This window comes from Stegodyphus dumicola, chromosome 3, assembly GCF_044657685.1.
Source record: "Stegodyphus dumicola isolate Sdum_Otavi_A_Nest chromosome 3, ASM4465768v1".
In the NCBI taxonomy this organism is placed as follows: domain Eukaryota; kingdom Metazoa; phylum Arthropoda; class Arachnida; order Araneae; family Eresidae; genus Stegodyphus; species Stegodyphus dumicola.
Window position 1 is genome coordinate 133823581 of NC_140770.1, and position 25716 is coordinate 133849296.

At 33.6% G+C, this 25716-nt stretch overlaps 1 protein-coding gene across 6 annotated transcripts in view; it reads right to left on the reverse strand.

Annotated features, from left to right (window-relative positions):
* The window catches only part of Ctps (CTP synthase), a 91344-nt gene that overhangs the window by 40718 nt on the left and 24910 nt on the right, over positions 1-25716 (reverse strand). For all 6 annotated transcript variants that reach the window (XM_085813328.1, XM_085813326.1, XM_085813330.1 and 3 more), the window contains 3 exons: positions 17642-17811; positions 3256-3354; positions 1573-1689 (listed from right to left, as the gene is read on the reverse strand). In XM_085813328.1, the coding sequence (XP_085669454.1) occupies positions 1573-1689; positions 3256-3354; positions 17642-17811 (386 nt within the window). The remainder of the gene's footprint in view (positions 1-1572; positions 1690-3255; positions 3355-17641; positions 17812-25716) is intronic.

The window sequence follows — 25716 nt, forward strand, 5'->3', positions numbered from 1 at the left end:
AATCCGGAATCACCGAAGTCCCGACGAATCTGGACTTTTGGCTGTATTATTCATTGTATTACATGTACACAGCATCGGGGTTTGCTGATTTCTTCTCATGTAAAGATTTCCGGTTTCGGATTCCGTTGTTAGAATCACTGCTGCTGTAAAATTTCAACAGCTTTTCTTTATTTTTCCATATATCATACACAATCGTGTCGCAATTCCATACCATTCTGTCATAAATCGAGGAGTAGCACCTGCCTCCATCTTTTGCAGAATTTCAACTCTTTGCATTACCGTCAATGCAACATGTTTACGTTTTTCAACGTTGCAAGCTGTAAAATCATGAGTGCATTTCTTATCTGTCATTGTATTAAAAGGGCTGAAATTTAAAAATTCTTAATTTATCCACAAAATATCAGGATTAAAAAAAAGGCAGCACTGAACAATCTCCTGAAATAACAAAACTCTGAAAATACAACAATGTGAATCGTGAACTTGAATGAAGAGTTGAGTGAATCATCTGCTTTTTTACCTCAATGCAGAGATTGGAGGGAAAAAACTTTTTTTATGTCAATAATTTGGTATTTCAGTTATGACTTATTATTATTCGGTAATTATAACGTCATTATTCGGTAAGTATTTTTTCTTCCATATTTCGTACTCATAGTTGCGGCTTCCGGAACCTATAAACTGAATGTTTATATTTTGAGAGGCAATGCAGATTTCAGGTCGGCGGATTTTTGGCATTTGACTGTACGAGTACATGTAAAGTATATTAAGTTTGAGGTCTGCCCTCAAAATGCCCCATAATATATGCCATTTTTATCATTAAATTTCTTTCTACAAAGGCCCGATTAAAGTTTGAAAACGTAATAAACACACAAAACTCTGCACTGTACCGGAATGGACAAGCTCCTTAAACCAGCACTCCTGTTTTTGAATGGCTGAAAGAAGTCAGGATACCTATCTTGTAGAGACTTTGTTTATGTGAAGTCATTCTTACAAAATGCGCAAAACACTTGTTTTAGATAGATCTGATCTTGCTGCTATCTCTTTAACTTTTAATCTCTTATCATTTAACATTTTCTCCTAGACACAAGCAACATTTTTTTATGTCAATGTCTTCCATGGTCAAAATTTATAAAAATCGCCTTCTGCAGATTCTTGGTCCATGCAAAATTGCTTTACCCATTCTTTCAATGTATAATAGGCAGAAGACAAAACAGCATACATATGATGCAGTGCTATTTTATTTTAAGGTATCTTTATTCAAAAATTTAATCACAGCAATACTCAATTTTAAATATTTCAGAAGAAAAACAAGCGCATCCCCTGTAAAACAATCAAAAACAAGTATATATGATTTCTTTAATGAAATTTTCGGATTTATTGTCTTGGTATTGCCACTACTTGTCTGCAAGAGAAATTTATTACCAAATATTGTTTTTATATGTATGGCCAGAAACTTATGGATCTATTAATTTAAGCACAACTTAATTAAAATAAGAATGTTGGGTGATTGTAAATATATTTGTAATAGACACACTTACTACTGATAAAATAACAAATTTCAGCAATTTTTATTACCTGAGGTACCAAGCTGACATGCACACAACAAAAATTTTCTCGTTTAACACGAAACTGAAATTGTCGAAATGCTTCAACAAATGGCATACCTTCAATGTCACCAATAGTTCCTCCTAGCTAAAGACAAGAATAAAAAAATTACATTTTTGTGGTATTATTAGAAGTTGATTTAACAAATACCTGAAAAATGCTACATTCAAACATTGTCATCTGGTCACCCTGCTTATTCGGTCAGACTTTTTTTGGCCTGACTGCCTCCTATTTCATCTTCTATAATGAGAAATAAGTCGGTGGTCTCAAACTGGTGGCCAATACGCAGTTTGAGACCATTGTATTAGTCACTTACAGAATGCTGACTTTTAATTACCAAATCACATTCAAACTCTCAGGATGAAAAATCTATCACATCAGTTAGCATAGAACAAATAAAAGAAATAGCTGCCCAGACAGTATAGTGGTTAGGGGTGGAGGCAAATGTGATACCAACGGGCCCAGGTTCAAATCCTGGAGAAGGCATGGTTGTACTTGTCGGTCTCCTCATAGAAAGCAAAAGTGGCACCTATTACGCACCTCCATAATAAAGTGACCACCGCTTCTGGCCTTAATAGTGGCCAATATCTGTGGATGGTCGGGCCTGTTGTATAATTTTTACCTCCAAATGTCTTGAGATGTGATGATTAATGTGATTCCTTTTTCTTCATTAACTTGTGTTCGCCTCTTAGAGCATTAAATGACGTAATCTATGTTTTGGGCAATCTGCCAACTTTATAACTTATATTAGTTATATTAGTTGTAGTAATGTTGATTGATCACTGCTGTATTGTGATTGCTTATTTTTCCATTCTGCTAATAAATGCTGCTTTCCCTGCGATGAAGGTATAATTCAATTTATTTTACATATAACAGACCCACCATTGAGGGGGGGAAAAAGCAAACAATAAAACAAAGATATGTGAGCTAGCCATTTACTCAGAGGAAAGTATGATTTTTTTTTTTTTACATTCATAGAATGTCTGAGCTGCAAGCAACTTGAATCCACCATTTCATAATGCACACCTTGGAGATGCACTACGACCTGCTGTCCAGACAGCTCCATATATCCTTTTTAAGTATTATTGCAACCCCTATTATAATCTCACCACTTGCTCTCAAGACAGGGCTTGAAATTGTTTTTAGAGTTTATCAAACTACTGGCCAATTTCTTGTATTGGTAAATTGGCTGAAGAAAGAAACTTAACAAAAAAATGAGTTTCTAAGTGTGGGAAAATTTCTCAGAAAGCACCAGCCGAAAAGGACATTTCAAAGAATTTGAATATGGCTAAAAAAGTACACACTGTCTAATGAGAAAGCAACATCAGAAGATCAAAAACGTTTATAGAATCAAAAGCTTTGAATGTAGAATTATTAGTAATTATTTAAGAAATAAATATGAGTTTTGAGATATTTATCTTTGCTGTGGTACATTATTTATTTTCAACTGTTCTTTCATAAACATACATTTTGATGCTTAGTGAGAATTACTGATAGTTTAGTTTCACTTACTCAAATACTTTATTGATTGGTACAAAAAAATGTCTTTCTTGCAAGATAAAAAGTACTCTGAATAACAAATAATTATTTCCTGGTTCCAAAGGTGACCTCTTAACAAGGTTTGACTCTCTGAATTCAATCATCCATATTTACCTCAATTATACAGATTTCAGGTTCATTTCCATTACATACAGGTTTCAATGCTACTCGCTCCACCCATTCTTGAATAGCATCAGTTATATGTGGAACAACCTGGAAGAAGAAAATATATAACTGCCAAACAAGCATATAACATGTGATACTATATATATGCAAAAAATATTCTGATTAAAATTTTATCACAATACACAAGAGCAGCCTCAAATGCAATGACAATTCTGTATGTAACACTGCATCAATACGATAGTGAACAACTTTTTAAGATACAAAGTAAATATGCAATTATGTTTATCAGATATTCAGAATTCATTGGAAGAGTCCTAAATTTATCATTGTGTCCAGGATTATGATTTGGGCCTTTTAAATGAGTATCTACAAAAGATAAAAAAGAATTTATTAATTTACAGAAAGGGGCCAAAGGGTACTGTTCTCTTATCAGGGATTGCATCCAGAAATGTATGCATGTATGCGTGGATGTACGAGTTTATGTATGTATGTACATACATACATATGTATCTCTATGTACACACATATATATGCATATATATATTTCTGAATACAGTCCTGATAACAGAAGTGTACCCAGCAAAGACCTTGAAATCCAAACACTATCTAATGAGGTGCAGGTATTTCTCAGCAAAATCAAATTTTTGGATTTCAGTAAGACATCTTCATAACAAATCCGCATCAGAATGAATTAAATCTATTTTATTTATTTTTTTTAATATCTTGACTATTCTCTCTCATTTTTATTTTAACCTTTTTTTTTTTTTTTTTTTTTTTTACATTTCCTTTTATTTCTTCATACCAATTTTAGTTTGCACAGCTATATAAGCTTTTTAACACTTAAATAAGTTGCCCATACGAAGTCTTTTTTACACTTAAACGAGTTGCCCATATGATGCTCTAGATTTTCTTTCTTACAGTACAGCAGCTGCATATATATAACAAAACAAATTTAATCTGCTAAATGCATTAAAAGCAGTGCTACAACTATTTGTTTATAACCAACTTCATATAATTCTTTACACTAAAAATGTAGGAAAATACTGAGTGACATTTGCATGAAATTTTAACCTTTAATGCCCAAAGCCTTTCACTGGTCACTTACCAGCAATTCAACAGCACTTATTTGCAAAAATGTAGATTGCAAATTATGAAATTGCAGAATAAAATTCATCACAAAATGTAAAACTTGCTGTTAGTCTATACCCTTCTACATGAACTGCTTCAGCTTTGAAGGTCTATTTCATTAAAGCAAATCTTATGCTTGCTTATCTATCTATTTAAACTGTACAATACCTTATGGAGAGTGTAAACCCATTTCGCCAAGTTACCATAATCCAAAGATCAACCTTTTTTTTTAACTCAACATTTTTTTCCAACAATCTGCTAGCCGAATTACGCTTATGCTAGAACTTTTATGGGACAAAAGTGCTTAATCATGACGAAGATTAGGTGCAAAATTGGAAGAAAGTGCAGAATCGCACACTGCTTGCCGCGTTTTTAAGAATTGCACATACACGGCATTCATGTACACATCAACCTATTTTCACTTAAAAAAGCATCCCAGAATTGCACAAAAATGGCATTGTGCACACTCTTGACTTTATCCATGTACACTGTCAAAGTCCTAGCTAGTAACCTTTATCGCCTTACCAAAATGTCACCAAACTACCTGTTACCATATTCCAAAGATTAGCCAACTTAAGATATTCCCTCATATGGTACACTAGACTTACAAGTCCTCTCAGCTAGGAAAACTGAGTGCACAAGGTTTAAAACTACTGCTTTACAAATTTCTGTAATGATAATGATACGAAGATGCTGATTTGTCTTCAGATATACGAGGGCCATCCAGGAAGTAGATTACGTTTCCGTCTGTGTCCGCTAGGGGCGGGGCTAGCGCGGCCATCTTGGGGTCAGAGCGTTGCGCAGCTCAGTCTGCATCTAGCCGTGCTAGTGAGAGGTTCGTGCTGTGCTCCGTTCAGATACTGTGACGGTTTGAAATGTCTGCGTTAATTGAAAATCCCGCGAGCTCCGAGGTGCGCTCAGTAATAAGGTTTCTGACTGCAAAAAACTGTAAACCGATAGAAATCTATCGGCAGCTTCGTGAAGTGTATAGGGACAACATTATCACTGAAGGTGGAGTGCGTCAGTGGGTCATAAGATTTCAAAATGGCCGAACCAATGTTCATGACGAAGATCGAAGTGGGAGACCCAGCATAGTGACCGCCGAACTTCTCAAAAAAGTCAATGCTAAAGTCCGTGAAAATCGAAATTTCACAATAACGGAACTTTCTTTGAGTTTTCCACAAATTTCGCGAAGTTTGTTGCACGAAATCATCAGCGAAAAGCTTGGTTACCACAAGTTTTGTGCAAGATGGAAGGCGAGAAGAGGTAACGAAGTGGTTGAAGGCGCAGGCGGCCGAATTTTTCGACGAAGGAATTTCCAAGCTCGTACATCGCTACGATAAATGCCTTAATTTGTATGGTGACTATGTAGAAAAGTAGTATTTGAGTGTGGCTTTCATCTGTATATAATAAAATTTGTTTCCTATACTTTGTTTATTTTTTTATTCCAAAACGTAATCTACTTTCTGGATAGCCCTCGTAAATTTCAGAGAATGAAGGAGGGAAGAAAAAAATTACTCGAAAGCTGTGCACGGTGAAATTCAATGGAGCTGAGTTGAGCGAGTGAGTGAGTGATTATGGTGCAAAAACCAAAGATGATTATAACGCGCCAAACACAAGATGGGATGATTACAATTGATGACATTAAAATTCAATAAATAAAAACAAGTAGACAAATGTACCAAATCCAGAGGATGAAGTCATATAAACAAAAGTTAAAAGCACACATTAAAATTCAAGACACAGTTTTCAAAACAAATTACATTAGGAAATAAAAGCCAGTCTCTTTTAAATAGTAAAATAAATTACAATTGACCTCTCTTCCGATTAAACGGTCGAGAGGTAAGTCACAGCTATTAAAATATTTCTGGTGAAGACTATTAAAACATGGACACTCAATTAAATATGACGAACAGATAAACAAACATTACAATTAAAACAAACAGGCTCATTTTCAGCTTTGAGAAGATAGTTATGTGTGACTTTAGTGTGACCAATTCTGAGGCGAGTCAAAAGAACGTCCTCTTTACGATTTCCAGCAAAATCCCAATGCTCAATTCTAGGCTTGACGTTTCTCAACTTGTTGTGATGCTGAACATCCCAAATTTCCTGCCATTTTTTTCGGACCTTTCCCTTGGTGACACAGCAGATGTCTCTAAAACGGATAAGGCGACTGGACAGTTCAACAGCAGATTTGGCTGCGATGTCTGCAAGCTCATTTCCCTTTATTCCAGCATGTCCAGGAACCCAGCAGTACAGGACTTCATATCCTTGAATCGTTAAATTTATATGAATTTTGAGAACATCCACTACCACAGGATTCTGAGTGTTGGGAAAAGCTTCCAAGGATTTAAGAGCACTATACGAGTCTGTATAAACTATGAATTTTTTGTGGCAGAGCTTTGAGATGTACAGAAGACCATAATATATTGCAGTTAGTTCAGATGTTAGAACTGAGAAAGCATGGTGCAGGCATCTGCCCTCTATGTAATTTTCAAATATAAATGCCATCCTGACATGATCATTTGACTTTGATCCATCTGTGTATATCGGATGATAACTGCTATATTTATGCCTGTGCTCAGCGAAGAGTTGTCTGTAAACGATCTCAATAGTGCTTGCCTTCACGTGATGTTTGAAAACATCAAGAAGCTGAATCCGTGAATTTTCCCAAGGTGAAATTTCAAAATTCTGTACTGCTTGGGGGTGCATATCAGAGAGGGAAAGTTCCTCAATGACAGGGCGAACTCTTAAAGGAAAAGTATGAACACAGGATGGACGTGTTTCAAATAATGTGTTACACACATTATCAAGTAAGCACAGCTTATTGGGATGTTCAGGTTGGGATAGAATATTAAAATATTGCAAAAGGGACAATTGCTCACGCCTCAGATAAAGTGATGGTTCGTTAGAGTCAACATACAAGCTCTGGACAGCAGAAGTCCTGAAAGCTCCTGAACAAATCCGCAGAGCTTGATGGTGAAACAGGATCCAGTTTTAACAATACTGATGACCGGGCGGATCCGTAAACAACTGAGCCATAATCCAGTTTAGAGCGGACAAGCGCTCTGTAAATGCGAAGCATAGAGCAATGCTCTGCACCCCAGGAGGTGTTCGCCAACACTTTTAAAATATTTAGTGTTTTTAGACACTTCTTTCTCAGGTTTAAAACATGAGAAAGGAAAGTCAATTTTCGATCGAATGTCACTCCTAGAAATTTTACTTCGGCCGCAACTGGAATAATTGTACCATTCAGATATAACTCAGGTTCAGGATGGAGACCTCGCTTCCTACAAAAGTGCACGCACACTGTTTTTGTTTGGAGAAAGTAAATCCCTGTTTGTTTGACCATTCCTGGATCTTATTCAGAGCCATCTGCAATTGCCTCTCTATGTATCTCATGTCTGCCCCTCGACAGCTAATTTGTAAATTATCTACATATAGTGATCCCAAGATGGTGGGAGGAAGTTCTTTTAATACAGAATTTATTTTTAAACTGAACAGCATTACACTAAGCACACAGTTTTGAGGCACACACTCTTTCTGTTCAAAAACATCCGAAAAAACAGAGCCAATCCTTACTTCAAAAGTTCTAGTGTTCAAGAAATTCTGAATGAAAATTGGTAGGTTGCCGCGCAAGCCACTCTCGTGAAGATCCCGAAGTATACCGTATCTCCATGCCTTATCATAAGCTTTCTCAATGTCGAAGAATATTGAGACAAGGTGACTTCTTCTGACAAAGGCTTTTCGAATAGATGTCTCTAAAAGAAGAATATTATCTACGGTCGTTCTCCCCTTTCGAAAACCGCTCTGATAAGGCGATATAATAATATTCTTTTCCAAGAAGTAGACTAGGCAGCTGTTTACCATCTTTTCAAACAGTTTGCAAACACAACTGGTAAGGGCAATTGGCCGATAGTTGAAGGGATTCCTCGGGTCTTTCCCTGGCTTAACAATAGGAATTACAACAGCTCTCCTCCATGCGCTGGGAAAAGTATGCTCCTTCCACACTCTATTGTAAAGTGTTAGAAGGGCAGACAGTGACTTATAGGACAGATGCTTTAGCATTTCATAATACACGTCATCCAGACCCGAACAAGACCTATGTGTCTGCAACAAAGCTCTCCTTAATTCAAGCATAGTAAAGTCTCTTGTAAGGCTCAGATTTGGAAGGGTTGAATGCGATGGGATTTATTTCAGAGTGCTGCTTGATAGAGAGAAATGCAAGTGAATAGTTTCTGCTGGAAGAAATGGCAGCAAATGTCTCACCAATACTATTCGCAATTTCTTCTATGGAGCTAATCACTCGGCCATCTTTTTCCAGAAAGGAAAGTGAGTGGTCTTTATCTATTCCGCATGCTTTTCGAACTCTTTCCCAAACCCGCTTACTAGGCGTAGAGGACGTAATTTACGACACATAGGAAATCCAAGAATTCCTTTGGCTCTGCCTCCTTACTTTTCGTGCATTTGCTTTGGCTCTTTTAAATGCTATGAGGTTTCACAGAGTTGGATATCTACGAAAAATACCCCATGCTTTTTTCTGTTTTTTCAGCGTTTCATGACAGTTGCGATTCCACCATGGTTTCGTATATTTGAGCATTTTTCCTGATGTTCTAGGAATGGACAGCATAGCTGTCTGAATAATAGTATTAATAACAGCTTCAACAGCATCATCTATATGCACATCTTCTACCATTTCATCTGTCAGCTCTGCAACGGAAGAGAAGAGTTCCCAGTCTGCTCTGTCCGGAATAAACCAAGGGACTCTCGACATGGGGTTTGTTCCTCTTCATGCAAGAGACACAAAAATGGGATAATGATCGCTGTTGTACAGGTCATTTCCGACACTAAAAGTCGGGCAACAGAGATGGTGAACAGATGGCAAGGTCAAGAGCGTGGAATGTCCTTGAAGGCTCATGGAAGTACGTATCCTGCCCATTATTCAGGAGACAAAGGCTATGATCTTCGATCATCTGCTCAATTTGTCTTCCTCGGCAATTTGTATCTTTACTACCCCAGAGTGGACTATGGCCGTTAAAATCTATTATTATAAAAGGCTCAGGCAGCTGCTCTATAAGACCATTTAAATCTTCCTGATCAATGTGCTCATTTGGAGGCAAATACAGAGAAACGACTGTAACAACAATATCAAAATTTGTTTGAGTAGCGACAACTTGGAGGGGTGTCGTCAAAGGTAAGGAACTTGATGGGTGGACCAGTGAGGTGAAGAGACCTATACCTCCACTGGCACGCTCACCTGCAAGGTTATCCTTCCTGACGAAAGAAAACCTCCGAAGTTTTGCATGTTGTTCTGGTTTCAGATTTGTTTCCTGTATTGCTAAGCACACGGGATGATAAGCTTCTATTATAGATTTGATGTCAAGCAAATTTCGGTGAAAACCGCGACAGTTCCATGAGACGAGGGTGGCCATTATGAATGGTTTTTGTTCTTTCTGTGCTATTGTTTGGTTTTTCGTGGAAGTAGATGCTTGGGAACTTCCAGACCCTCTTCTACTTCCAAACTGTCTGAATCCGCAGATTCAGAAACCATTCCATCAAGAGAGCTATTTCTGGAACTTCTATTTTTATTTGTTTCTTTTTGTGTGGTAGTTTTGGGTTTGCTTTGAATTACTATTTCTTTATTTTGTACTATATGGGTTGCATTTTCTTTTTTCTTATTGGATGTAGACGGTTGGGTTTTATTTGGTAGGGTCTGTGTGCCTATTGATGTTTGGGTGGCGACTGTACGAGATGACTTTACAGCACTGGCGTATGATGTATTTGGTCGAAGCTGTGTGCTCTGGACTAATCTTCTGGCTTCGGCGTAAGAGATGTTCCTAGTAACTTTTGTAGTCTGGACTTTTTTTTCCGATTTCCATTTTGGGCACAAGCGAGAAAATGCTGGGTGGTCTCCTTTGCAATTTATACACAAAGGCGCAGCGGTACAATTATCAGAATCGTGGCCAATCTGTGAGCATCGGGTGCATGTGAGGCTGCCACGACAAGACGTCTTAGAATGGCCGAAACGCTGGCATTGGAAGCTTCGCATAGGATTTGGAATATAAGGTCTCACAGGACAATTTAAATATCCGGCCTTAACATTCTTATGCAGATCAGGTGTGTTGAAGGTAAGGATCACGTGTTTTGTATCAATCAACTTACCTTCCTTACGCATCTTGATCCGCCTAACACCGCAGACATTTTGGTCAGACAGCTCGGATGCAATCTCTTCTTCAGAAGCATACAGAAGGCCGAATTCCGATATTACGCTGCGACAATAATTCAGTGTCTTATGTGCTGTTACTGTGACATTCGCTTGTCCAAGTTTGGTTATTTTAAGTAAAGATGCAGACTGAGTTTCCGAAATGGTATCAATAAGGAGGTCTCCAGAGCGCAGACGCTTTATATTTTTCGGTTCACCAATACAAGAGTGTATGTATTTATTTATTACGAAAGGAGACATCTTATGCAGTTTGCCAGAAGGACTAGAGATAACCAGAAAACGGGTACTATTGTTAGGATGTTTTCCATTTGTATCTGTACGTACTTTTTTAGCAGATTTTTCAGAGCTGGTGCTTTGACCGACTTGACTAACTTCGAAGTCTTTAATCAGAAATATTTGCGAGTTTGCCATATTGAAAAAAGAAAAAAATTTGGGTCCGACGGCCCCACCCACCACGGAGCCCAACAAAGGAACGCAGATTCCTGTGTTAGGGCTAGCCGGACTTATACGCAAACTGAAGCCCCACAGTCGGCTTTCCCGAAAGCAGGTACTCCGAGAGCTTGACCCCAAGCCACTGACACAAGGACTAGTGACCAGCCGATTGACACCCGTGAGGACGACTAAGGTGCCTTCCGTTTAGCTGAAGCAGAGGCCAAAGCAGTGTGTTGGGGACAGTACCTCACCCCTCAACTACCAGGACCCTCCTTTCCGGTGACACGGGTCTCCACGCACAGCAAACACGTGGGCAGTTTTCTCGCCACTCGAAAACTAGAGACAAGGGCTGTTCTAGTCTCTCGTGACGAACCCCAAACTTCGAAGAGAGAAACCACAAGGGAGAAGGGAAGGCAAAAAGTTCCACCCAAGAGGAGAGGAGACGGAAAAGAGGATAGATCACTGGGCCTCCAGGATCGTGACACCCGTCTCACCAAGATGATCCCCTGAAGGGCTAGGGTACCTCGGGATTGTCACACCCGTACTCACAAAAGTGAGCCCCCTGAGGGGTGAAGCTGAGTTGAAGATACATTCTATGTTAGCAAAAGATGAGCTAATATTCATAATGGCTTATATATGAGAAAGGCTTTACAACAGCTCAATGATTTTGAATATAGTTTCAAATATGCTATAGACAATGATCCATACTGATTTTTAAAATTAGAAAATTTTAAAGGATATCAAATTCAGCTTAAGCACCAACAGACACAATTAAATGAATACATTAATTACGTTTATTGATAACACAACCAAACAACATTATAAATATTAAATTATTAAACATTCATATATTTTTATGAAAATATACAAATAAATTATAATTCAGTGTTTCTAAACAGAATATTCTACTTGTTTATATAATCAAAAACAAATTACACTTTTTAAAATGCAATAATTTTTAGAAGTTAAATTTTTCAGTACTTCTTTGTTATAGTGGCCCCCAAGACTGAATAGCCAATCAAACGAGACATCTTGAAAAAAATCTGGCTGTTCTGGTGTTCACCACATGATCATATATCAGCATTGGTTACATATTCTTACACATCACCATGTAGTCATACATTAGCACTGTGTTGCATTTTTGCTCCTTCACATGTTCTCACATTATTCATTTTTATGAGGTCTTTGAATTCACATTATTTAAAAATATATTAGTTACTTTTTTTGTAAATATGATGTTAACAATCTTTAATTTTTCAAGTAATGAGGTGAATAATGATGAATAATGGTGATGAATAATGATGAATAAATAAGGTGAACGCCATATCATTTTTTCAACAAAGGGGTCTTGTAGCTGCCAAACGAGTATGCGAAAATTGACACAACATGAAACTTTATGTTAATGATGAAACCATTTGGAGGTGCAATGTTAAAAATTGCAAAAAGAAGGGCCTCTGTATTGGAAACTGGTTCAGCAGTTCTATAGTATCATTTGATTTATGTCTTCTTGGGCAGAGGAATTCACATCCATGAAATGGTGTAACAAACAATTTAATATAGGTGAATGTGTTACAGTTTACTCTGTGAAAGTGCTGTAGTTTACTGGAACAACTACTACATGTGATAAAACTATAATAAGGATTCTTAAAAATATTCTTAGGAAATGACATGTCAGTATTATTGTTATTATATATTATGTTGTTATATTCATGCTTCACAAGCTTGGTGAAATTATAGCTGAGATCTTGGTGCAAATCTACTAAAATCACCAAATATAGTTGGGGGCCGCTACAAATTTTCTTTTCACTGCAGATGAATTCAGATGCCACTAGGTTTAGTAATTTTTTATACATGTCAGTGATAGTACTAATATTAAACTCATGATCATCTAAGAAAAAGTACTTTCTGTAATTAAATAAGACATTATCAAATTATATCTAGTCAGTAATTCTGATATTATAAGGATATTGTCCTTGTGATTATGTATTATTGCAACCATCTTGGCACAGTCTGGAAAATTTTACAACTCACATTATTCATTTTTATGAGGTCTTTGAATTCACATTATTTATTTAAAAATATATTAGTTACTTTTTTTGTAAATATGATGTTAACAATCTTTAATTTTTCAAGTAATGAGGTGAATAATGATGAATAATGGTGATGAATAATGATGAATAAATAAGGTGAACGCCATATCATTTTTTCAACAAAGGGGTCTTGTAGCTGCCAAACGAGTATGCGAAAAAAGAACTAACTAAGTTACTAACATTGTAAAAAATTATATATTGCATACATATTCTATGTTTCGACAAAATACTTATTTCAGAAGACAATTGGTAAACCTAGTCAAAAGATTTTTGTTGCATATTTATTGCAAATTTCAATAGTAATCACTTTGAGAAAGACTTCTGCTACCAAGATAATGTATTCCTGCAGAAATTTCGCTTCTCTTTCTTCTGGTATAGGAAAACTCTATAAGCACATATTTTAAGATTAAAACAAAAATAATCATAATTTTTAGACCAAAAACCATTAGAATTTGGAATATAACAAAAAGAACACATATGAAAACAGTGATGTTGAAAATGCATGTGGTTAAAGTTTAGTGTAATCAGAAGCTTTGACAATTTCTACTAAAGTGGTTACTATAATACATTAAGTACCATTTCCTTTTATTGTGAAAAGGAAAATATCCTTATAACATCAGGATTTATGCAAAAACGATTCTTGTAAAAATAAATGTACAAAGTAAAGCTAATATCCGAAATTTTTAATTTCAGATTTTAGATGATATAATATTTAGACACTAAATTCAAGTACAAAAGTTATGTGGCAAAACTTTAAAGTTATCAACACAGTATGTCAGTTTTAAAATAAATGAATTTATAATTATTATCTGACAAATGTAATTTAACTGCAATAAATGACCCAGTAAGAAGATTACATAAAACTAGACCAGTTTGGTTTGGCCTTTAAATGTGATGTTAACTGTTATGATAAAACAAAAATTTTTTTCAAGAATAACTTTATAGATTTTAAGCTAGACAGAGATATAATTTGCATATAAACTTACAATACAAATTATGAAGTTTAACTTGTTTTGTTAAAATAAAGTAATATCAAACTCTTAACAGACGTTAAACGAATTATCGCTATGTTTGGATAGCATGGACAAAGTTTTAAGATTATTTTAAAACAAAACTTTTTATTAAATCAGAAATTGAACATAAAATACACTTCTTGTCCTTTTATAACTCAGCCAACCAATTGTGGTGAGATGACTTAAAATTGAAGTCAAATGTAAAATTTTAATTTAAGTAAGCTAGTAGCCAAAGGTTACACAAATCAGATTAACATGAAATTGGCTCACCAATCTAATTGACGTAGATATTCAGATATTGGCAATTATAAAACAAGGCCGAAGGCTAAATCTTAGCTGAGCTAGCAGCAACCTAGAGAGCAGTAGTTCTGTCTTACAATCTAAAAACTTCAGCTTAATACATGCAAGTTAATTCGTATTTTGCTGAGAAACCAGAAGATAGAAGTGACAGCAAAGATGAAAAACATAAAATAATCGGTAATTGAACATTAAAAAATAACTAAATGTAAAATTTAAAAGTGATACACTATCAACTGGTAAAAGTAAATAAATACAGCTTGACAAAACACTAGATCCATGTTCCTTAACTGTATACACACCATTCAGAATGTCAGCAATATAGATTCTGCATGAGATGGCCAAAAATGACAGTTATAAGCTTTATTTCCTTAAAACCTAGACATGCACTTAATAGTACTTGGGTATTAGCTGATACCGCCAATATATTACTAAATTCCATTGGCTTCTTTTGGTAATGAAATTTACTATAGAGTACCTCACTTTGGAATTCTAAGTTAATGTTGGAAGTGAGGAATCTAAGAACTGATAAGCGAATAATCGCTTGCATTCGGTAACAAGAAACAACAAGATAGAAGGGTAACTAACCCTTTATTATTCCAATAAGATTTAACAAAACTCCGCCTGGGAGTGTACAAGCAAAGCCCACACTTGGACTTGAACTAAAAAGACTAAGAATTAAACTAAAACTAAGATTAACTAAAAGAAGTATAGCTGAAGCTATCAAAGTTCAATTTGAGTTGGCCCCTTATTTTACTATGAAGCTTAGCAAGGGCCTGAGTATGGCCGAGCGTAATAACAGCTTTGAGAAAGAGAGTGGCCAAAAAGGAATCAGAAACTCTGATTCTCTCTGACTCAGTAAGTAACTTCGCGGTTTAAATACCGCTCCTTCTCATTAAATATTCAGCAAATTCCAAAACTACGTTCTAGCTGGAAGTAGTAAGTTGAAGTTAAGAATTTGACAGGACAGGAACTTTAACTTAAAATTTAACTGTTAATAAAATTAACATAATCCTTACAGTACTTTCAATATCGGCCAATAGTCTGAAAACTTTGTCAGATGTTAAAATTACAATGCCATTGTCTGACTTTCTATCACAATATAATTTGACTGCATATAAAATTAGAAAACTCCTGTTTTTTAGCAAAATACCACATGCCAGAAAATAATAGATTGTTTTTGTTCGCATCTTGGCAAATCTGGTAAATGCATGTTGAAAAACGCAGTAAAAAATAGCATAATATGAATAAATATTGTCAGGGACTTTCTACAGGAAAAGGATTACTAAAAAATGATGAAATCAGATATATGCTTACTCAAATTCGTTTCAAGATGATACTGATATTAAAAAGCCATCCTCACCCTCAGCTAAAAAAATTAATAATGATGAAAAGAGTATTTATTATAGTAATTAATAATGATGAAAGAATATTATTTATTATATTAAAAGCATATTTCTAGAAGAACCCAGATTACTTTATAAGGTTGCAGCAATATCAGTTGGACAGCAAAGTGGTGGTGTTGGTAGTATATCACCAGATACAGGCTAATAGTGAGTCTTAGAATTATAAAAATTTCTGAAAATAACAAAAGAATAATTTTAGCACTGTAAGTAGAATGCTTTCATATGCACAAAATTTAGCTTTTTATGAAGTCTCCATCGAGCAAAAAGTCTGTGTGATTAGAAGAAAGTTTGTTACACACTAATAAATTAAATGCAAAATGTTCTATATTTTCATATGTAAAATTTAATGAGTTATTTATAATTAATATTTTCTTAAATCTAATTACAATGTTAATATAATTATTGTTGTTATATCCAATATAGAACCATTAACAACTAAAATGAGCCACTTTTTGTATTTGTTCCTTAAAGTTCAGGGAACATTTGATTTCAGTCGAAAATATCCACTAAGAAACATTCCAAATCAGCAAATTTGTTTTCTGATATCATTCCACATTTTGCTCATAAAAGAATAGGACTTTTTATATTTGCTAATTACAGTATAACAACTATTTCACCAAATGCATATTTACCAATGACCTATATGTGTCATATAAAAAGATTTTACACAACTAAAATTTTTCACCCACAATATCAAAACTGCTCTCATTAAATTCTCTGCCTTATTTTACTGTAATTGGGAGCACAATTATAGTAAAATAAGGCAGAGATTAATTGGGAGCACAATTACAGTAAAATAAGAATTTATGCTTAAAGAAATAAAGCTTGTAGAAACATTTTTTCAAATATTCTGGGTAATGTAAATAAGTCATTTAATCTAATATCTTTACATGCATGAAAGTATAATAGCTTTACTTGCATCTTACATCATGAAAGGTCACATATATCATCATTCTTGGATTCAGTATACAGTGTTCATAATGATCATCACTTTCAGTTATCTCCGCAGAAATTTTCAGTGATAAAAGATACATTCTCATTGCCATTTGCATTATTTCTATTTTCCACAACTTCATGTGTTTATACTTGTGAACATTTATGCTTTTTGCATTTTCTGCAATTTCTCAATTAAGTGCCTAATAATGGTGACCAGAAGTAAGCACAATTTAAGGAACTTGCAACAGACAGATCCAAAAGTTACAGCTGTTTTCCAGAAATGTGGTATCCATCTCAAGACAAAAATATAATGAAATAACCACAGAATAAAAATTAGATAAAAAATTGCATGACAATGCACAAAATCCTTTGTGGCCTCGTTATATTCTATTTACAATTGGTGTTTTGAAATGTATGTATGTTCTATTTACAATTAGTGTTTTGAAATGCCTATCAAATCTATAAAGAAGAATTCCATATTTTATTGGCAAAAAAAATGATTGGCATAATTATCTACCTGAAGTGGTTTGAATTCTGCTAAACAATCCAACTTACGTGAATAAAATAAAATTGACAAACAAGAAAGAAAAATAAAAACGTAGCTGAATAAAATAACATAACAGAAGTCAATGAAAATTTATTTATTAAGGAAAAGGACTAAAGTAAATGCAAATGGCAATAAGGATATGCATTTTCTCTGCAAGAAAATTGCTAAGGAAATATAAGATTTAAAAATCAAAAAAATAAAATACCAATAAGACATATTACAGCTTGAAGTGAATTTATTTAACTAAACAAAATTATGGTGAACAAACAATTTTGAGAAAAATCAATAAAGTATACAAATACCTGGACAGTTTTTCCTAAAAACTCTCCTTTCCTTTCTTTGTTTATAACTTCTTGATAAATCTTTCCAGTAGTAATATTGTTTTCTTTGTGCAATTTTATATCCATAAATCTTTCATAATTTCCTAAATCAAGATCTACTTCACCACCATCATCTAGAACGAAGACTTCACCTAAAAGCAAAATATTCATTAAGCAACACCAAAGAACAATAAACAATAATCAACATCACAAAGAAGCCACTCGAACGAGTATGATATTTTTCAATATTCTTAAATCTTATAAAATAGTTTAAAATGTCAGAATGTCTACATTTTTAAGAACATGAGATACAAAGAAAATACTTGCTATGACCGTTAAGTGTAGCATACACAGGGTTCGTACACATTTCTGCACACAGAAATTAAGTAATTTTAAGGACTTTTAAGGACCATTAATGAAAAAAATTAAGGACCTATGAGCAAATGGAAACTGAATAAATTCAATTAAAAATATTATCTATGCCTGAATTTCACTTTAGTAATACCATCCTAAAATGAAATAGATCCCTAAGTAGTATGCAGTATTACTAAGCATGAATTAATTAACATAATTATTAAAAGTTTGAGAATAAAATAAACTTTATGCAATTTATCAAGTAGCATTAAATATTTGACACTTATAATAATTGGACATATTTGAAAGAAATAAGTGACATTTACCATTTAAAAAGCTTTATGTTGATTTTTTTTATGTCTCATTTTGTCGCATACTTGGTCAGTCTACAGGTTTAGTAAATAGCAGGTAGATTTTATGTATAATGGAATAGGTTAAAATGAGAAGTAAGATCATAATCAGCATGATTCTTAACCTAAAAGACTGAATGCTGTCACCGCTGCTGATTGTCCAGAGAGAGACATGCTGATTCGAACAAACCTGAAAGGCTATGTAGGCACGGTTGGCAAGTGCTAAAATTTAGTCGAGCTCTGCTTGATGTAGTTAATGCCATAGCTTTGTGTAGAGTTCGAGAGGTTGTAACCCAGTTAATATACTTTAAACTCCCAATAAGCCATTAAAGCACCAGAGGTGATAAGTTGCTTTGCATTATTTTAAGTCTCACTAGATGCAAAGAATAAGTTTTACTTGAATTTTTACACATTATTTTATCTTGTGACCACAGTGAGTATTAATGAAAGGCAATAATTCACTTTAATATGTAAGGATAATTTTTAAGGGTAAGCAGTTAGTTATAAATAATTAAAGTAGGTAGTTTGAATACCTTAGTCATTATGCATTTACATGGCCACTATTAAATTCGATTTTTTAGCAATATTTGTTAAAAAAACACTATTAAAATCAAAATCTAATAACATATCACAGTTTAAAATACATGTAATTTATGACATTAGGATAATTACCCTGTAAAAGCTACTAAACATTTATGTCTTCTAACAACAACACTCAAAAAATATTTATCCGTCATTTTAATTTGAAGCCTTCCCAAACATTTTGGCTACTTTGTATCGATTTCCTTCTCTTTAAGCATCTTTTCTAACAATTAAAGATTTGTCTCACTATGCAAACCAATGCTCTCGCTAGTTTCTGCATGCTCGTCAACCTCTCCATAATGTACCTATGAGGGTTTACTTGATCTGTTAAAAGTTAAATAGTCCAAAATATCAGACAGTTGTGAAGCATATTATCGCTATGACTGAAAGTATTTACAACATCAGACAAACGTTTAAAATAAAGAACTTAGAACATAAAGGCATTTTCTGATGCTAACAAAATAAATTACAGCTCACGGTGATGTAATTAAACAAGAACACCCTAATTCAAACAAAAATGTGGACTAGTGGTCAAAGATTAAACATGTTTCCTTTTCATTTTAGAATTTCTGGATTTAATTAAGGATTTCTCTTATTCTAAAAAACACTAAATGCATTTAGAATTTATACAAAAGGCGGCTAATTTTATTTCTTTAGTAATATGAACATTCAAAAGAAATATAAAATATATATTGTAAAAGCCGGTTACAGAGCTGATGTGCCAGAATTTTTAGAATTTAGTGACATACCAAACAACAAAATCTAGAAATGGCAAAACTTTTAGAATTTAGAGCAGACATTGGAAGCAGAACTTAGAAGGGCACTAGACAGCAGAATTTAGGATCCACACAGATTGCATAAGGTGGAAAAATGTGTACCAGCTCTGTGTATGATGCATTAAGAGAGATTAATTTTTTAAATTGTAAGTTTTCAATTTATTTATTAATAAAAACATCCCTATCTATAATGCCTGCCCATGTAAAAAGATTAGAAGCGTTTTTGATATTTTCCATGCTTGTGTCTAGTGAAAAGTAGAGAAAATAAGATTCTAGCATCAGAAGTAAAATATTCAAATATTATGTTTTCATTGACCTTCCAGACATTCTCCAAAAAGTAAGAAATTCATTGCAAACTTTCTGTAAAATACATCCATTACGTGTTGATACCATGGAGACATTTTTCATTTTGTCACATATTTCTCGAATCTTCTAGAATTGTGGGTCTATAAATCTTGCCTTCAAATCCTTCTAAACTTTCCAAGCTGCAATGTCTAAAATCCTAAAGAAAAATTTTCCCTATCATTTCTGTAACAGCAAAAAGATAGAAATATTTCGAGAAAAAAAAAGGGGGGGAGGGAAAAAGTATAAAATTAATTTTATAGAGAAAACTGATGCCCATTATGAGAATTTTGAATAATCCAAGACAATTAATTACATGGGAAAAACTCTTACTATGCAAAAATTAAAAACAAGACATTTTTAATTAATTACATAGCTAATTTTGCTTTTGCTAAGAGCTGTTTCGTAAATTGTGCTTTATAGCATTATACCTTATTTATTTTTCAGATTAAAAATATTGTATAATAAGTTGCCAAAGTGAAAATTTAAAATATGACAGCAAAAAATAATAATGTTTTATTTTAATCTTATTTTTTAAATATAATTTCAATATATTACCATTATTTTAATGAAATGTATCAATGTTACGATGTTTTAAAAAAAATCGTCGAAAAATTCTCAGATCTCGGAATTAAAAAATTTTCTATAAAACTAATCTTAAAATCGCCAAAATGTTGATAAGTCGCTAAATTTAAAGCCGTTTAATAAAAGAATTCACATCCCCAAAGCGAGAAGTTGTTTAAGAGCTCTTTATTAGAAAAAATTAATTTCAAAATGCTTATGTTTTACTTCTTGCTTAGAAATTCGAGTATCTCATCATTTCTATTAGAAAAAGAAACAAATTATAAACCACGAACCCATTCAAAAGATAACCATATATGTCACTGAATCGCAAAAAATATTCCTCCAAAATGCTAATTCACACTCAAAATGGCAGTCGTAAAAACAGACAGAAATTTCAGATGATTAAAATTAAGGACCTTCTACTGATTTTGGCCAAAATTAAGGACTTTTAAGAACCAAAAATCGATTCCAAAAAATCTAAGGACTTTTAAGGACTCTTCAGGACCGTACGAACCCTGATACAGTAAGTATTATTTAGGTATTTGGTTATTAGCTAACTCCTGCCAGTGCAACACCAACAATCAGTTATTGTCTTTGGGCAATAAAATATTTTTGGCATCAGCAAATCAATCAAACCTTTTTTTTTACTTTATAGCCAGTATTATTTCATAATTGCATTCAAAACTACATATTACAAATTATTATTCTACACAAATTCTCTATCCTCATATGAACTCTACTATATAACAAGAAGGCTTAATTCCTAGCCCTTATTCTAACAACTTGTCAGAAGTTGTAAACATTAATTTGTACCATAGATTTTCTATCATGAGCAGTTTTATTGTATAAGAACTGGAAAATGCAAATGCATAATGCAGTAAAAATTCACAAAACAAAATGTAAGCCTGAAGAACTCCTGCAGGAAAACAGTTACCAAGTTACCAAAAAAATTGATCCAAGGTGGATACGAACATCCTCTCATAGGGCTGATATTTAAATGAAAAAAAAGAAGCCCCCCCCTTCATAAAAAAATGAAAAATTTTAAAATGGCATCACTTTGGAACAGCATATTAGATTGCTGCAATGTTCAATAAAAATGAATGGTGAGTTATACTGCTGATAGTATATTGGCAGATCCTAGCTAAATAATAATTTATTTATCCCAAATATAATAATTTATTATTAATTTATTTTATGTTGGTAGTCCTATAGTGAATTATTCATAACTTAAAATTACTGTATTTAAGCATATTATATAAACACTGTACTGCACATAATGTCAATATTCTTTGTAATTTCCTGTAACCATGGTAAGTCTTTAAGCCCATTACAATGCAGTCAGCTACATGCCATAGCTTTCACCAAATGGGATTTCAAGAAAAATTATAAACCCCTTTTAGATGACCACTTTTGCTTCCAAATGATTTTTTCTTCAATAGAGATCATCTTAGTAAGCGGAAACTCAATACTAATGCTTATGTATGTTCTTAGAAATACTACTCACTTTCAGAAATATTCTGAGGGAGCTGGTCATCAAGAGAGGATTTAATGTATTTTGAATCAGATTAATAAGCATAATATGCTCTAATAAATCATATCAACATTGTTGTTTCATTTATAGCCAAATTGTTGTTTCATTTATGGTAACCTGAGTAGTTGAATGTTATGGAAACTCTATTATGATTTAATTGTTTGCGTGATTATGGTGAATTTGACCGATGGGAAAATATTTGTAAGGGCTTACTTCTGCATTGGATGTCAAGTTAGTAAACCTTCATTTACACATCAGTCAATTGCTTTTTTTGTGCGATACATCGTAAAATATCTGTATGTGATGAGATTAATCTGAAGCTTCTGTATGAATTAGAATGAAAGGGGAAAAGCAATTGACTGGTGTGTAAATGAAGGTTTACTTAGTAGTCATTATAAGTGTCCTGTTTGTGCGAAGGAAATGCATATGGTCAAGCGTGAAGATCATTCAGATGGTTTTGAATGGGTTTGTTGCAAAAAAAGTTCATGCAAGAAATGCTACCGATAGCCTGGCATTACACAGGATAATTTTTACTCTTTTTTTTGTGAATTAATGTGGTGATGGCAGTATGCATATTCTAGTTCTGATAATTTTAGAAAGTTTTGGGATGCTGTTAAGGAATTTTGTGTGCCACAGACTGAAGAGACAGAAATTTCTAAATATGGCAAGTCAATATTTCTTTTTTTAAGTGTGTATACGAGATAACATGCATTTCCTTATTTATGTTATTTCATTGTGTGATTTAAAATGCAGTTTATTGGGCTTTGATTGACTACAACATTTTGTTCAATTTTGGTGATGAGTAACTTTGTTTTAACATTATATGATGTCATCATTCTTCTGATTTTTTTTTAACTGAAAATAGATTGATGTGTACACGGACAAAGTCAAAGGAGTGTGCAATGCCAAGTTTGTGCAATTTTTTTTTTTTTTTTCCCCAAGTGAAAATAGATTGATGTGTACATGGACACCAAGTCTGTGAAATTTTTTGACTTGTTATTTTGGTTTTGTGTAGTGGCCATCTTGAAATTGTGCCTTGCCGGCCAAACACTAAATAGTGCCAATGAGCACTCTGAAATATATTTTATTTTTACCGTGTCACATCCTCAATGCTTGAGATTATTACCACTGTACAAGATGACTTTGTGAAGGCCATGAAGGACTACACATACAAAGAATTGACAGATAAATGCTCTTTCTTTCACTGAGGAAAGTTTAACTTGGACATTTAACTTTAAACTTCTCTGACAATGAGTGGAATGTGCCTCTGGGTTCCATTGCAGATAGTTGCTTTGATGGGTATTATAAACCCCCAATTTTTTTAAAACAATTTACAAATACCTTGAACATTTTCCTTCTATTAACCCTCTCACTGTGTCATTTTTTTATCAAAATAGGTTAAAAAATTATGTACTTTTTTATTACATAATTCAAACCTATATTTTAAGAGTTAAAATATAAGAAAGCTTTTTGTAAAAGAGTTTCTTTTTCAATATAGAACTGGATCATAATTAAAGGTTGTCAGAAAAATGAAATTGAAGAATAATCCTATAAAAGCAAAATGTTGAAAATCTTTGTTAAATTATGATTTATTTTATGAAATACAAAGGTAAAACATATGCAGTACAAAGTCTGAAATCCCAATGTCCGGAATGATCTAAAATCTGGAGCTCAAAACCACCAACAAAGTTTTTCTCATAGACTTTATTGCATGCGCATTTTATTCCCCTCCCCCCTCCATACATAATAAAACATCTGGAGAGTCCCAATTCTTAATTTTAAACACTAAATATTAATTAAACACTAAATAAAATACCTTGTTATTGAAGAAACAATCATTTTAGCATTAATTTGTACAATCAGTAATTTGGCTTCATTGATCTGCTTGACACACATCTCAAGACGAAACATTCCACATAGATAGATCATTGATCTGACGCCAACCTGGAGAATCATTATTTATTATACTTTCATTTCATCACCACATGTTTATCAACACATGACTACTTGAGTAATGACTCGTGTAGAGATGCCTAAACAATTTTTCTTATGTTAGTAATTGAATAATAAAGGATAATGGTAACCTTTTATGTTGACATTACACTTGATGATGATTACAGATTTAAGTTAAATGTGCTACAAAATGTTGATGAGGAAAAATTGGTACTTACGTACTATCGCAACCAGGTTGGCGCGATTTGTAAGTTTGAGTAAAAAAGTATTAATAGAAAGAAAATGTGCATTTATTAATTACAGATAATTTTTAATACAGTTTTTATATTATTTTGTTTTAAAATATAAAATAGCAATTAAACCCTTCCGGTTTTGAATTTGAATAAGTTGCAGAATTATTTTTACAGCGGAAATCTTTTGGCTATTGCTTTTAGCACTGATTGAAAACCGTCTTCGCCATTAACAGCTTGAGCTTGGCGCCATATAAATTCGATAAGGTATGAGTCAAGATGATGACAGGCTGTTCCTCTCTGTTTTTTGTTGCGCCATTTGGATGAGCCCCACATGCGCTCTACATGTTGTGTTTGAACGCCCACGTTGGGATCCACAAAGTTATATTTGTGATTAATGCAGAAATCCAGCATTTTCGAACTCACTTGTATTGTATCCTTTCCAGCAATCTGAATAAATGATGCTTCCTTCCTTGATATTTTCGCAAATTTTTTCCATGAGGGTCACGGCGCTTCTGTTAGGTACAGTAACCAAAAAAGTCTCTTTCTTTTCTCGGCAAATTCTACCGAAAACCCATTGCTTTACGAATAATTTCTTTACAAAAAACTACGTATAACATGTAGGGTTGCCGTAAGTAGGGTCGCCAAATTTGGCGATTTATGCGAATTTTGGCCTGGTTGCGTTAATACGTAAGTACCGAAAAATTTAACAAAAATTTCTTTCCATATTCCAGAAATAGATTTTGTTGATGATACTCATAGACCCAAAGAGTACATTTAGGGCTGTTTGAATTAAGAATAAATGGTTTGTTACAGGGTTGCCACTCAAACAGGAGAATGAAATTCCCTGACTTTTCCAGGTTTTCCAGGTGTGTTTCAAGAAAATTCCAGTCTATCTGCATAATGTACGTTGGCTGTGCTAAGAGGTAAATTAATTATGGTATTACTTGTATTGTGTAGCAAATTCACTTAATTATTCAATAAATCCCAGAGGACATTTATTCTTAATTATTCTTGGTATACTTTGATAATTTTGTTTAGTTTTTCACTTAAGAAACTTAATAAAATTTAAGATATATACATTGGATAACAAATGTATGTTTTATTTAATACTCATGATCATCACCAATTCAACACGAGGCTAATCCGGTCCTTATAAATCACAACGCAATGCTAAATAGTTAGGTTAGATTTTAGGTAAATTTAATTTGCGTGAGGTATGTTCTTAAAAGGCACCTTAACACTTGAAAACACAAATATAATTATAATAGTTTTTGTTTTCTCCACTGAAGATTGAGATTAGAATCTTCCCAATCTGGAATAAAATAAGGCTTTTTTTGCAGACATTCTGCAGCTAAACGAAAGAAAGAAATCT